The sequence below is a fragment of the Habropoda laboriosa genome, unplaced genomic scaffold (genome assembly GCF_001263275.1).
Source record: "Habropoda laboriosa isolate 0110345459 unplaced genomic scaffold, ASM126327v1 scaffold1391, whole genome shotgun sequence".
In the NCBI taxonomy this organism is placed as follows: domain Eukaryota; kingdom Metazoa; phylum Arthropoda; class Insecta; order Hymenoptera; family Apidae; genus Habropoda; species Habropoda laboriosa.
Window position 1 is genome coordinate 70,895 of NW_017101465.1, and position 16,456 is coordinate 87,350.

A 16,456-nucleotide genomic window follows, 5' to 3' on the forward strand; every position below is an offset into this window, starting at 1 on the left:
GCTACAGGACCACGACGACCACCGGACACAGCAGCCAATAGGGTCAGTGGTGTTCACCTGTATCACCTTCGTCAGCAGTGCCAGATTCATCATTTTGAATCAGAGTCGAGCCTGAAGGACGCCAGCGTGCTAAACTTCAGCAGCATCCAGCCCACATCAGACGCATCACAAATCGCCGTGTGGGTGAGTCAAAGCGAATCGCTATCCAATAACATACATATTCCTTCGAGTCCAAATTGCTTCAAGCTCGAATACAATGAGTACGGGTCGGGAAACAACGAGCATAAAAAGTCTGAAAAGGCAACGAGCCACTATTAAGGGCCAGGTAACCCGCATGACGGCTTACCTGACCGATACACCGGACATTTCCATTGCAGCGTTAGAGACGCGACAAGCAAAACTAGAGCAATATTTTAATACATTCGCGGAGGTCCAATTAGCATTAGAAGTAGATGACGAAACGGTTGACCACACTCCAGAACAGGAGCAGTTTGAAACACAATATTATTTAGCCGCGGAACTCTTAAACGAGAAATTAAAGACCTTACGAGAACCCGTTAGACCCACGTACGCAGCTAGGCAGGTAGATTCACCGAGCACAACCATAAAACAGGCAAACCTTTTGTTGCCGAAAATAGAATTAAAACCTTTTGACGGCAATCTAATCGAACCGCGGAACTCTTAAACCAGAAATTAAAGACCTTACGAGAACCCGTTAGACCCACGTACGCAGCTAGGCAGGTAGATTCACCGAGCACAACCATAAAACAGGCAAACCTTTTGTTGCCGAAAATAGAATTAAAACCTTTTGACGGCAATCTAATCGAGTGGCATAGTTTCCACGATACATTCAAATCATTAGTGCATCAGAACGAAGACCTAATAGGGGTACAAAAGTTCCATTTGTTGAAAAATGCGCTCCGCGGGGAAGCGGCCGCAGTCATCACGTCATTAAACGCGTCCGAAACCAACTATCTGGTAGCTTGGGATTTATTACGCAAACGATGCAACAAACCGCGACAGATTATATATGCTCATTTAAATCGCTTATACATATGATCTCCCGGAGATCACTCGGGATTCTCCGAACAACCTCAGACATTTGTCTGAGCAGGCACAAATGCATATAAATGCATTGAAGGCACTAGACCAACCTATTCAACACTGGGATACAATATTAGTTTATCACATCTCGAAAAGACTTGATAAAAATACGCGACGCGAGTGGGAAAGGACACTGGAAGATGAAGAACTTCCTCATTTAGACCAATTGCTCACCTTCATAAATAAGCGCGCACGCGGAAACGACATGGAACCAGAATCGTTAAACAATTCACGACTCAACATATCAGACAATCGGTCACGATCGAAAACGTATAAACAAACATATATCTCCACACAAGGCGATCAGACAAAGTGCACACTCTGTAAAGGGAATCACCCAATTTATTCATGCGGTAAATTTCTGCAAATGCAAGTTCGCGAGCGCTTCGATACCGCGAAGAAGGCAAAACTTTGTCTAAATTGCCTTCGCGTCAATCATTCGGTGATCAATTGCCGATTAGGTAATTGCAAAAAATGCGATAAGCGACATCACACACTACTCCATTTTACAAACGAAAAACAAAACGTTACGCCGACTACAGAACAATCGACATCATCAGCGGACTCTGTCAAAACCGTGTTGACAGCATCGTACAATTCAGAAGTCTTGCTCGGAACCGCGCTAATAAAAATCACAGACAGATACAATAATGAGCACATCTGCCGAGTATTATTAGACAGTGGATCCCAAACGCACTTCATTACACAGCGCTTTGCCGATCGACTAGAACTAAACAAAAAGAAAATAGAATTATCTTATTCAGGTTTAGGACAAGTCAAAACACACGCGGAATACTTCGTCACAACAAAAATAAAATCCATGAATAGTCGGTTCGAATCACAAATCAATTTCATTGCGCTTCCCGCGATTATAGGATTACTACCTATCCGACAAGTCAACCGCGAGAACCTCACGATACCTCCACACATACATTTAGCAGATCCAGAATTTCACAGACCAAGAGAAATAGACGCATTGTTCGGGAATACACTATTTTATGACCTTTTAAGAACTGGCAATTTTAAATTATGCAACACGTCCATCACACTACAAAACACACTACTAGGATGGATAGTCACGGGAGAGATCAATCCCAAAGGGGAACCTCTCAAAGAAACGTCAAACCACGTATGCCATATAGCAACTTCATTGGACAAACAATTAACGCGATTTTGGACAATTGAAGAGATTTCGGAAAGGCACTTTCTCTCCGCGGAGGAAACAGAATGCGAGAATCATTTCGCAAAACATACATCGCGTGACGCACAAGGGAGATACACAGTAAGGCTGCCATTTAACACAAAGAAGCATTTGCTTGGCGATTCGAAAAACGTTGGTTTGAAAAGATTTTATGGCTTAGAGCGTAGATTGCAACGGGACTCAGAACTTTCGAAACACTACACACAATTCATGCGGGAATATTTAGAGCTAGGGCACATGCGTGAGGTAGCTGATGACCTGGATACAGGACATTACCTACCTCACCACGCGGTACGAAAGGAATCAAGTGCGACCACAAAAATACAGGTAGTTTTCGACGCTTCGGCAAAGGGCACCACAGGTATATCGTTAAACGACGCGTTATTAACAGGCCCAACGATACAGGACACATTATTTTCTATTTTACTCAGATTTCGGTCACACACATACGTAATAACCGCGGACATTGAAAAAATGTACCGACAGATAAAGGTACACCACGACGACAGAAAGTTCCAAAAAATCCTGTGGCGAGAATCTATGGACAAACCCATTAAAACCTTTGAATTGAACACTGTAACATATGGCACCGCTTCCGCACCATTTCTGGCCGTTCGATGTTTACGACAATTAGCAGAAGATGAGTCGAAAGATTTGCCAATAGCCGCAAAAATATTCAAAGGAGATTTTTATGTGGACGATTTGCTCACAGGCGCTTCTAGCCTCGAAGCAGCATTCGAAGCAAGAGATCAAATAATTGCATTAGCTTCACGGGGAGGTTTCCACTTGCGACAGTGGACCTCTAATGACACTCGTTTGATTACTGATTTACAAGCTAAAAATCAGCAGGATACACTGTGTCTAGATCCATCGGAAACAAAAAAAACGTTAGGGATATTTTGGAATCCATTAGACGATAAAATCATTTACAAAAGCGAACCCTTCTCGAGACAAACACATATTACCAAGAGAACACTCCTCTCACAAATTTCACAATTATTCGACCCACTTGGGCTACTCGGGCCAATTATTATAAGTGCCAAGATTATCATGCAGCAACTATGGAAGGCAGCTATTGGCTGGGATGACAACGTTCCCCAACCAATACAACAATCATGGTTAAACATAAAAAACGAATTGCATGTGCTAAGCAATTTTTCGGCTCCACGAGGAATAATTACAACACAGATGATACAGCTACAGCTCCACGGGTTTTGTGATGCCAGTGAGAGCGCGTATGGCGCATGTATCTATATTAGATCAACAAATAAGGAGGGAAAACACGCAGTGCATTTATTGTGTGCGAAATCACGCGTTGCACCGGTAAAGACAGTATCCCTACCGCGCCTCGAGCTTTGCGCAAGCAGACTTCTTGTCAATCTGTACAAGGAGGTCAAAGGGTCGCTAACAAACGTAAATATCGATAAGGTCAGATTTTGGTCGGACTCGACCATCGCGTTACACTGGATCAAAACTCCACCACACATGCTCAAAGCTTTCGTAGCGAACAGGGTTAGCGACATCCAAACAGAAACCGACTCTCAAGATTGGTTCCATGTTTCAACCGTAGACAATCCCGCAGACTTCATCTCCAGAGGTCAATTACCGTCGCAATTCATTCAAAATGGTCTATGGTTAAACGGCCCGTGCTGGCTAACAAAGGATAGTGCCTTTTGGCCAGTTAATAACATAGAACCTATACAAGTACCAGAAAAAAAACAGGTCATTGCCCTACCCACCCAGACAAATGTCGGAGGATTACTACAAAAATATTCATGTATTGAGCATTTAAGTAAAATAGTCGCATACATACTACGTTTTGCAAATAACATAAAAAAGGATAATAGTAAAATCACCGGAACCCTATCACTGCAGGAAATTCGTGCCGCGCATAATCGAATTATACAAGTAACACAATGTGAAGCATTTAGCATTGAAATACACAATTTAAAAAGGGGTAAACCGCTCAATAGAAAAAGTAGGCTACTAAGCTTAAACCCATTCATCGACGACAGCGGTATCCTTAGGGTCGGGGGTAGACTAAAGCACGCGCCGCTCAGGTATGGTCAAAAACACCCAATTATACTACCGCACCGGCACCAAGTAACTGACTTAATTGTTAGACAAGCGCATTTACGTCACTGGCATGCTGGTACACAGGCCACCTGATACGCGGTCAGACAACAATATTGGCCAATAAATGGTAAAAGCGTTATTAAACGCATAATACATAATTGCATTCGGTGTTGCAAATTAAATACCAAGACACCGCGGTATTTGATGGGAAACTTACCGCAAGATAGAGTAACCTTAACTCGTCCATTTGAAACAGTAGGAATTGATTACTGCGGTCCCTTCCTCATAAAGGAAAAGAAATTTCGCAATGTGAAGAAATTAAAGGCTTACGTCGCTGTGTTTGTCTGCTTCGCAACAAGGGCGATTCACTTGGAACTTGCCACCGATTTAACCGCGGACTCATGTCTAGGGATTCTCAAACGGTTCTTCGCAAGAAGGGGGAGGCCGCGTCACATATATTCGGACAACGCCTCTAATTTTGTAGGCGTAAACAATGAAATGAGGCAAATCCATACATTCTTACAATCAGAAAATTATAAAACCAATATGCAAAATTATGCTGCAAAGGAAAATGTCGAGTGGCATTTTTCCCCCCCTCGTCGCTCTCCACATTTTGGCGGCCTTTGAGAGGCTGCAGTTAAATCGTTCAAAAGACATTTATATAAAACAGTAGGCGACGCATTGTTCACCTATGAGCAATTTTACACATTGATAGTCGAGATAGAAGCAATCCTTAATTCCCGACCTTTAACACCACTATCCTCGGACCCCAACGATTTCCTTGCACTATCACCCAGCCATTTCTTAATAGGCGATTCGTTGACAAACCCACCCGAGCACGATTTCGTGGATACACCCGCCAACAAGTTGTCACTATGGCAGCATATACAAAAATTAAAACACCATTTTTGGAAAAGGTGGCAAAGGGAATATTTGCAGGAACTCCACACCCGAAATAAATGGCATACTGGAGACCACACACTGATCAAGGAGGGAACTCTGGTAACTGTGAAGGAGGAAAATTGCCCACCCCTGCACTGGAAACTTGGACGCATCATTGCAGTCCACCCAGGAGAAGACGGAATTGTCCGCGTGGCCACGGTCCAGACGCCGCAAGGCGTGTATAAACGCAGCATAAAGAAACTGTCACCATAACCAATAGAAACAACCTAATCTATTTGTAAATTTTGTACATAGTCAGTAAGCCATTGTATATAAATCCAATTTAGTTTTTAAGTAACATGCAGAACATACATCTACATATTTACACATATTTACACGTCATTCTCGATACATACATCATATTACACATAATACTTTGAACGTAGCCGTTCAAGGCGGGCGGCATGTTCGGTTGTAAAAACCTAAATCTGTTCAAGGCGAAGGTTTAGGCGACACGGCTCGCAAATTTACAATTATTTAGGAAACCCTCTCATCTGGCCACCAGAAGCGGTAGCCTGCCGACCGACCAGATGAACCAGGACTCGACGCTACAATACAACAAATATTTAACAACAATACCCCCACCCTCTCGACACGACAGTCACCCCCGGAATACTCACAAAATCCAATCAACACTCCTCAACCACCTCCACTACACATTTAAACAGCGAATAGAAGCAGACAGCAAGTTGATAAAATAGCACGCACAGACTTCAATTTTTAGTATTACAAGCACCAACAGTCACTTACACATTAGCATACACATTCGATACAGACATTATTGTAACATATCTGGTTAACTATTTAAATACAAGTATATCGTTGTTCAACATTGTGTGTTTACTCAAAATTCAATACAGTCCACTACGTATCCATCGCATCCTTCGAAAGACTTCACTGAAGATTGCAAAATTAACAGTTCGAAGTCCGCGTCATCAAACCGTCGCAAATTCTAACGTCGACGCTGTGACGCGACCAAACAAGTACAAACCAAGCTCGAAAGTTGATTTTAAAACAATCACGGGCATTAACACTGATATACGGTCATTTTGACGAGGAAACTGAATCGAAATTATACAATACTCTTTCTGTACGAACACAATGAACGACCTAATGCTTACAAACGATAGCCTACTTACTTCCTCATTCGCAGAGCCACAGTTCCCGCAGATTATTTCACGAAATTGCACAATGGTTCACGCGTGGAGTGCCTCGTGGTTGGTACTATCGGGCCGGCGACCCTGTCGGAGTCTGTTGACGTAACTACCCGAGGACAGAACTTAATCGAACGTGTTGAGGGACGGAAGATCGCTTCCATCTTCGTTCGAAGCGGAAAGAAACTCTGGGAGAGAGCGCGGGGCGCTCGCGCGCCGAGCTCGTTATTTCTGCTGATCCATCATTAAATTTCTAAGTGTTATTTATTAAATAATCTACCTGTTATCATTTCCTACATTCATTGAACTTCGCCTTTACACACCCCTACTATCCTTATAATCTTAAACGGTCGTAAGGACATACGTGATCAAGTTGTCGATTCAAATCGGACTGAGATTTACGACATCAGTCGACCGCGGCTCTCAGTGCATCCCATGGTCGCAGCGGGACGCGTATTAAGTCAAAAACAGTGTGATTACTCAAAATTCAATACAGTCCACTACGTATCCATTGCATCCGTCGAAAGACTTCACTGAAGATTGCAAAATTAACAGTTCGAAGTCCGCGTCATCAAACCGTCGCAAATTCTAACGTCGACGCTGTGACGCGACCAAACACCCTTCACGGACTTTCCCACCCGGGAGTCCGTGCGACGCAACGGCTTGTAACCGACCGTTTTGTCTGGCCGTCTATCAACAAAGACGTTAGACGATGGGCAAAACATTGCATTTCCTGCTAACGAGTAAAGGTCTCCAGGCACGTTACGGCCCCAATTACAGATTTCCAGTGTGCTGGTCGGTTCGAGCACGTACACATTGATATTGTAAGGCCTTTGCCAACATCTAGAGGCCGTAAATATTGTTTAACGTGCATCGACCGTTTTTCTCGTTGGCCGGAAGTGATGCCCATCTCAGAAATCGATGCGGAAACAGTCGCGAGAGCATTCTTGAACATTTGGGTATCTCGATTTGGAGTCCCCCTACGTATCACAACGGATCAGGGACGTCAATTCGAATCCCACTTATTCAAGGAATTGTCACGCGTAATTGGCGCAACACATTTGCGCACAACCGCCTACCATCCGCAAGCAAATGGCATGGTGGAACGATTTCATCGTCAATTAAAGGCTGCAATAAAAAGCTACGCGACCGAAAACTGGGTTGAAATTCTACCTATTGTTTTGCTCGGTATACGGTCAACCTTCAAGGAGGATTTGGGTGCGTCGGCGGCGGAAATGGTATACGGGACTAGATTACGATTACCGGGCGAGTTCTTTGTATCCAATAAGGCCAAGGATACTTCGGAGTTTACTTCACAATTACGTAAACATTTCAAGAAACTTCGACTCTCCTTTGTCCGTCGTCACGGGACGAGAAAAACTTTCATTTTTAAGGAACTCACCTCGTCGCCATATATCTTCCTCCGCCACGACGCAGTCAAGGGTCCTTTACAGCCCTCTTACGATGGGCCCTTCAAGGTTTTGAAGCGTGGCGACAAAACTTTCATTATTGATATTAACGGAAAACACACTACAGTTTCCGTTGATCGTTTGAAGCCAGCCTTTGTGTTGATTGACGATGAACAAAACGAAAATCCGGAACGGCAACAGAATCACGAATGGGACACGACGACACGTATTGTCGGGGCCACGATATAGCGAGGTCGTAAAATCGATCAGGCGTCAAAGTAAACATGTTTTAGCTGCCGGGACCCAGAAATTGACAAAAATACGAGCAGATAAGTACTTGAAACTGATTCTAATATATTTATTGAGAACTGCGTGCAGCTAAGTCAAAGTAGGGTCTTTCCCTCTGGGCAAAGCCGCTTTTGGAAGTACGGTTACAGGTAAAGGTCTTATTGAGATCTTTAACATCTTAATTTACCTGCTCGTGTTATATACAGATAGAAAATGCAAAAAGGTTGTGTAGCTTAATATTAACATATTTTCCATTTGTAAATGAAATACCATTTTCTACTTGAAATACCAAATGATATGCTACCATTCATTTATTGTTAGAACCCTCGAACAGACTGCAACACACGGCCTTGAGATCCGCAACATCAATCGGTGCCGTTTCTTGAGAGTTTAATTTACGACCTCGCTATATCGTGGCCCCGACTATACGAACGAAGACGTTACCTCGACAGAACAATCACACCACTCGGTCAGGTAGACGCATCAGATTTCCCGATCGGTTACAAGCCGGACTATAGTTAAGGATTTTGCGTTAGTTTTAATTTCGTCTTTATGTACCACTATGTTTTTTCTCTCATATATATATTATCGTATTATATTTTCCTTTTTTTTTTACGATGTTAACTATACGTATTTTATCATTTTGATGTGATTTGAGTATACATATATGATTGCGGTACATTTAGTTAGACGTAAATAGTCCATAAATATCTTAGGTTAAATGCGTCAAAGTTCAAACATTACGAACGTAAATCTTTCTAGAAGATTCGTACGCATGTTTATTTTTTTCTTTTCGTTTTCCTTGGCGCTATCTCTGATAAGGGGGTACTGTGACGACCGCCACGGGGGGTCACGCACTTAGGCCTGTCGACTCTTGGCCCTCGAGGCAAAGAATCGAGAGATGTTTTTCTAAACATCTCCGAGTTTCTTCGTCCTCGAGAACAAGAGTGTGGTTGTATAATACGTGATGATAAGTTGAATAGGAATATATTTTATAACAATAATTTCATAATAACTATAAACACACGTAAAAAGGAATAATGATAATCTGATCAACGGTCTCTAATTATATCTCCCAATAAATTCTCACGTACTCTCTAATATCAATAACAACGCGGTTCTTCTGTTTTACTCCCTGTTCTTCTGTATGATCCGCTCGTTTTCCAAATCTCGAGACGATTTGTCAAACACACCTCATTCACGCCATCACTCACAACATATTATTAAACCAATTCGACAAAGAGTATTGCTTCGGCAATACAGGCCCGCGCCCACACTTCCTGGGACTTTCCCAGGGAAAAGGGGCTACTTAAGGGAGCCCTGAAAAAGGCACGAGGCCTTTTGTCGTAGATTCGAGTCGCCTACACTTCAAAATTAGGTTAAGCGTTATCGGATTCAATTAAATATATTTTTATTAAATAACTTGCCCGAGTAATTACTTTACACTACGTCACTTCCAAACGGTCCTGCCCAATTACAAACAAATTTTGAATTCCTTGGTTCCTTGAGTAAGTATACATCGTCATTCACCTTAAAACTACAAGAGTAATATTCTTATCATAAAAATCTTTACTTCTTTCTTTTGCTCTATTTAGATTTTCTGCTGCCATAGTCTGAGTGGTGGTAATTTTGGTAAAAAGATTGTCTAAATATTGGTTAAAGGTACGAGATACTTGTTCTTTGACGAATTCAGAGGGAATAATGGCTTTGACTCCAAAGACTAATTCGTGCGGAGTGAAACCTGTGGCCTCATGTGCAGATGTATTATAGGAAAAAATGCAAAACCTAATCCAATCGTCCCAGTCTGTTTTGGTGCAATAATTTTTAAGATAGTTGATGAAAACACGGTGTGCTCTCTCTAATGAACCTAAAGATTGAGAATGAAAAACGGTGGACGTTATTCGCTGGATTTTAAAAATTTTACAGAAAGTTTTCATGATTTGACTAATAAAATTTCTTCCCTGATCGGTATGAATCACCCTTGGGCATCCAAATCTACTGATGAACTGCTAAGCTAAGGCATGAGCGACGGTTATTGTATCTATTTTACGTAGTGGAATTGCATCTGAGAATTTTGTGAGATTGTCTTGAATGGTGAGTAAGTATTGGTTGTTTCTGTTTGTTAAAGGTAGAAGTTCAACTATATCCATCTGTATTTTTTCGAAAGCTAATTTTGGGGTGTCTGTAATTTGCATCGGCTGTTTAGTTTTTACAAAATAATTTTTATTTCTTTGGCAGGTTGGACAAGATCGAACAAATTCCACAATTTCTTTTGCCATTCTTGGCCAATAAAAACGCTCCCGAATGAGCTGACGAAGTTTAAAAGAGCCTCTGTGACTTCCAACTACTGATTCATGATGTTCTTGAATAATTTTGAAACGTCTTGACCTTAGCGGAATCGTAACTTCTCCGGCACACACGGTAATAATAAATTGAGAGTCATTAAAAATTTGTTTGAACAAGTCTGTTATGTTGTTTTGTTCAGATGTGTTAAACCTGTTTGAGTCTATTAGGATGCTAAAAGTTTTGGAATTTAAAGAATTGAGAAGGGTCCTGAGGGATTTTAATGAAGATTCAATATGACTAAAATTTAATTTTTCCTGCGGCTTATCCTTAAAAAGTAAAAGGAAAACAAAATATTTATCATATGAAAAGGCCATGGGGTCGCCAACATTAGTTTGGTATTGTCGCACCTGTTCCGCTGTAAATCCAACTCGACCCAATAAGCCCTCTGTAGTTCGAGAGGCATCATTGCCATTTACACAAACAAAATGGGCAAGATTATCTCGACGTATGAAAAGATGATCGTTCACGTAGCGTAAAATAGGGAGTGGGGAAGAATGCACTGTCGGTCCATTTACGTCCGTATTATTATTTATCAAAACTCTGTTCTTAACTAATACATTAATTTCTTGATTCATCCGATTGTTATTAAGGCTACTTGAGGTCATATCATGGATCCCCCGTGCAGCTCTGCCCGTTACAACTGGGCACCACAGCGACATCCGTCGTACAAATAGGCTCCTTAGCCACCACAGCGACACTTCTCGCACAAAAGTGAGGTTCCCAACACCTTTCTAACGGCCCAGAGCTACACTTCATCGGGCACAGATTCCCCCTAACGACCTCTGGACGCGGTGTTCCTGGGTAAGGGAAACCATATGCCGCCAGAGGACCGCTTCGGGCGAACTCTTGGGTGTCCAACTGGGGCGATCCTACAAGGCTTTCAGCATCTCTATACTCCCGGGAATTCAAAATATTCAGCACCTTATTTATGACCTTTGATCCGGCTGCTGCCTTCCCGCGCGCCAGGAAAACAGCTGCCACCAGCTCCTCATTGTTAAAGCACCAAGTCTTGTTTTCCCCTTCATCCACAACAGAATCTACAAGCAGTAGCCCACTTGCGCAAACGAGTACCTCTTCCAGACGCCTCGGATCAGGGTTAGAGTCAACGTCTGCCTGTATTAATGATGAGTGGGGGCTACAGGGTCGACCCGGATCGACAGGATTGCGTGAAAGCGCGTCGGCATTAGCGTTGATCTTACCAGGTTTGTATATTATATTATAATTATATTCATTTAATCTAATCCGCCATCTCATTATTTTCGATGTGGGATCCTTGGCGCTATGCAACCACACCAGTGGGCGATGGTCAGTAATCAAAGTAAATTGTTGGCCGTACAGGTAAGGTCGAAAGTGCTGAACACCGAAGAGAATTGCCAAAAGTTCCTTCTCTATATTAGAGTAATTGACTTCAGCTTTGGTTAAGGTTCTGGAGGCATACGCTATGAGGAGGTCTGAACCAACCTGACCTTGACTCAGAATGGCTCCTATTGCAAAATCTGATGCATCAGTAGTGACGAGAAAAGGTTATGCGAAATTTGGAAATTGTAATAGAGGTTCAGAGGAAATAATGTCTCTCAAGGTTTCAAAAGCAAAGGGGTATCCTTTTTTAAAAGTGCTGTTAAGGGTTTTGCAACCTTGACCATGTTGGGGATGAATCTCCAATTTCCTTATCCAAAAAGTGGCACTTTCCACGTTGAAGCGACAATCCTGCATTTTGCAAACGCGCTAAAAGGGTTTTCAATTTGCGCGCATGTTTTTCAAGTGAAACGGCATAAATGACGATGTCGTCCATATAAACAAAAACTTCAGTGCCCCGTAACCCAATTAAAATTGAGTCCATCAGTCTCTGAAAGGTGGCTGGTGCATTTTTGAGGCCAAATGGCATTCTATTAAATTCATAGTGGCCATGGGGAGTAGAAAAGGCAGTTTTAGATTTTGAAGCAGGGTCTACAGGAATTTGGTGGATGCCGGAAGCGAGATCCAGTGTGCTAAAATATTTTGCACCTCCTAATTGATCCAATATTTCCATAATATTAGGAAGCGGGTAAGCATCTGCGACAGTTTTTTCATTCAAATTCCGATAATCAATGACTATTCGCCATCGTGGTTTTCCAGAAGCATCAGGTTTTTTGGGCACGTCTCATACTGGAGAATTATATGGGGATGCTGATGGTTGAATTATATTTTCAGAAATTAAAGAATCTACCTGAGCTCTTATTTCTTCCTTATGAATGGGAGGAAAACGATACTGTTTAGTATTTATTGGTATCTCATCAGTGGTAATTATGGAGTGTTGGGTGTTACTAGTTGAACTTAACTTATCCGCAGGTAAATGAAACTGGTAAGGAAATTCTCTTATGACTTGTAGTACACTAACCAATTCATCTTCATTCAAGTGTCTTAAATTCAAAGTTTAGATTACCTGAGCAATCCTTTGAGCGTTATCTTTATTAAGGCTTTTGTTTGAATTATCTGTTTTGGATGAGCGAGGGCCAGGGGGTTTTACATCTACACTTTCCAACTCAATTGCAGGTATAGTGAGGGTGACATGGTCAAATGTAGAATTTATTACGAAGAGCTTTACTAAATTATTCCGTTGGCTTGCCAGAACTTCACCTGCAAAAATACCATGGCCGGCATCAATCTGCCTAACGTAACCTGTTTTCAGCTTACTAAAGGTGGAAACAGCGATTAAGATTTTGGTCCGTAGAGGTAGGTCATGCGAGGAAAAAGTACAAGAAAGAGACTCCTCTTCAAACTCTACCACACTTGGTAAATTTTCTCTGAATGTTAAGGTAGCCTTTTGTTTCTGCAGGAATGAAACGCCTAGGATTCCAGTTTGGCTAATGGAAAAATTATCTGGCACGACTTGAAACTGGATGGGAATTTCACGGATCGGAATAATAATTTCTCCCAGTGTGCGAATCATTCCTGATCCTATACCGGTAAGATTGTGGATTATGCTTGTGTTGATTGGCAAACCTGGAGTTAATTCTCTTTGTTTCATTAAATTTAGCAGGGATCCGGCGTCTATCAAAAGGTTGGCAGAACCCTGATTAAAACTACTATTTCCAAGAGGGATAACAGGTGACCGTCCAACGGCGTACCGTTCCGTGGAACGGCTATCGAGTTTAAATGTTGGTTAGTAGGAACAGCGGTAACTTGAGTCTGCGTTTTGTTACGTTTGTCATGAGCACTGTTCCTATAACACCGAATTTCTGTTTGTCCCGATTTCACGCAATACCTACACCTAAGCTGATTTCGAACTGGCTCAATATACTTCCTTCTAAAAGGGCAATCGTTACGCAAATGTCCAACCATGTCACAATTAAAACACCTACGTTCAGTAGAATTTACAGTAAAAATCTTTTACCTGTCTGCAGAGATTTTTGGGTCCATCTGCACATTCTTATGCCGCAGCTGATGTTCTAGCTTTGAGACCAATTTGATAGCCACTTCCAAATTTGTGATGTTGTCCTTCGAAATTAGCAACATAATCATGTCGTTATGTAATCCTCTCATGAATCCATCGATTGCCTCCTCAACTTATAAGATTTTGATTCCTACTGATTGTTCTGCTGTGAATCTTCCTTGCGCTGCCTCAATTCCACGATCTAAATTTCGTATACGCGTGTCCCAAACTCCTCAATTGTTTCATGATCCTTTCGTTTTATCCTTTTCAGTTCATCGTGAACAATTTTTACGCTATAATTTTGCTCATACGCTCTTTTCATCAAACTAATTAGGTCCTCCACAGTTTCAGGTTCACTACTCCTAGCTATTTGACTATAGTCGCGTGTCTGTATACGATTCTTTATTAAGGCTAATAAATAAAATTTGTCCTCTGGTCTAACAATTGAGTCCGCGAGTCTACATTTAGTGATAAAGTTACTGACTGAGATGGGTTTTCCATCAAAATACGGGATGAAGCTAGCGACTAATGTGAAAGGTGTACGCGATGTCTTAGGAAGTTCGAATCCCGCTGAAGGTTCACCTTCAAACACTGCGTTATTAAGCACACTGTTATTTGAGGAGGTAGATCCATTATCGGGCATGGACACATTGGGTATAAAAGACGAAGCTTGAACCGGAACAATTTCTAAATTATTTGGTTGTCCAGAAGTAGATGGGACTGGGTCAATTCTGGGTGTTCCTACTAATTCTTCAACTATAAAAACATTACCACCACGCAAAGCGGGCTTACAATTTTTCCTCGTTTTCTTATACTTATTCGCAAAAGGCGGCATTTTAATAGGAAGGAACTGAACAAAGAAGATAAATTAACAAAGAAACTTACAGGCGATGCGCTGAGCCTTCGCGAAAAATTTTAAGGGTGTGTTTAAAACACAATATAACTACTGTTGGAAAAATATACTCTTAGTGCTCCGTAGGAGGATGATCTTTCCTTTTGTCTTCCTTTGCTCTTCTAACGGCGTTGTACAGCGGCCGTCGTCCACCAAGCGCCATCCAGCAAGCGTCGTCTAGCAGTCGTTGTCCAGCAGGCGTCGTCCAGCAGGCATCGTCCAGCAGTCGTCGTCCAGCAGGCGTTGTCAATTTTGTGTTCATGATTCCAAGGAATAGCTTGCACGCCCGTTGGAATCACCCGTCTCCGGTATTCACCTTCACCTCATGGGGAAACCGCGCGAAAACCCAAGAGAGAGAGGAAGGCACAATTGTATAAATTCTCGCGGATATTTCTTCTATCCCACCGCTGTCACCAATTTGTTACGTGGGTTCTTGGGGAATTTGAGGGAATTGTCGCCCATGGAGCACTGAAGTACTCTGCTCACGATGATTTTAGGAAGTTAAATGAATAAGGAAAACTAGCCGTTGAAACTTTTAATAAATTAATAAATAATTTAATAAATAACTTGATTGGAACAATAATTAACGAAATGTTTAACTATAACTTTATTACGAGATAATACGTCTGAGCTCTTTGAACGAGGAAAATTGAATTGAATTTGTTCAGGCGTCGTTGATTTTTATATATAATGTTTACATGCTTTTGTTAAAACAATCGTCACCAATTAAATTAAAGATTTTATATAAAATTATTTGAGGATGAATTTGATTGGTTCTCAACATAATACATGTTTATTTTAAAGCGAGTATTTTACACCTCAGCAATGTTTCTTTGCGTAGCAACGAGGATCAACATTTATTTAAATGAGCAGTTGCAAATAGTAGTTAATGACAGTTTATGATATTTTTGTTCACTATACAATTTATAATCGACGCGTTTTAGAATTCACATTCCGAAGAGCCACGTGAGCTCCATGAGTCGCAGAACGTGGCGTCACAATTCTCAAAGCAGCGCAGCTAGCGACATTATTAGGCACTACACATTTCAAATTGACGTAGTGTCACAGCTCATGTTTCAAAAATAAAAAATTATGTTTTGAAATTTTGTATTTCATTTCATGAAATTGATAGTAAACACAGTTTTTGATATCCTACATTGTGGTGGTAAAGAATTTTCGAAAAATATTACTTGTCTCAAAAGTTATTCCCACTAGGTTTAATTAAAAAAAAAAATGTGTTTCGAAAATTCTGTAAGATCCGAACTTAGATTACCCGCTTACGAAACAAACATCCTGTGCACTGGCTCACTGCCGATTGTTGAATAGTGCCTAAACTTCCAAAGTTTTACAGAAGTAATTTCAATTGTTTATAAAAAATGCGCATTGAAATGAAATATTTTACAGAATGTCATTTTTCGACTTCTAAATTCATCCCTTCAAATTTTATCAAAATCCTCGGGGGACAGGTATGTAGTCTCCTTGATAAGTGCTTTGCACATCAATATTTCTCAAATTTTTCATTTCGCTGAAAAGTTACAAAATGAAATTACAAAATAATTAAAAATAAAATGTAACACCGACGCACAGTGTTTCGATCAATGGACAAAAATCAGAAATTCAAAGTGTAAAATC

General features: G+C 41.3%; 1 protein-coding gene across 1 annotated transcript; it reads left to right on the forward strand.

The window, feature by feature from the left end:
- Positions 1–334: 334 nt before the first annotated feature.
- LOC108578185 lies at positions 335–4,474 on the forward strand. The gene is made up of 4 exons (XM_017941467.1): positions 335–583; positions 691–888; positions 1,115–1,427; positions 1,869–4,474. The coding sequence occupies exons 1-4, from the start codon at positions 335–337 to the stop codon at positions 4,472–4,474; spliced, it is 3,366 nt and encodes a 1,121-aa protein (XP_017796956.1).
- Positions 4,475–16,456: the final 11,982 nt, after the last annotated feature.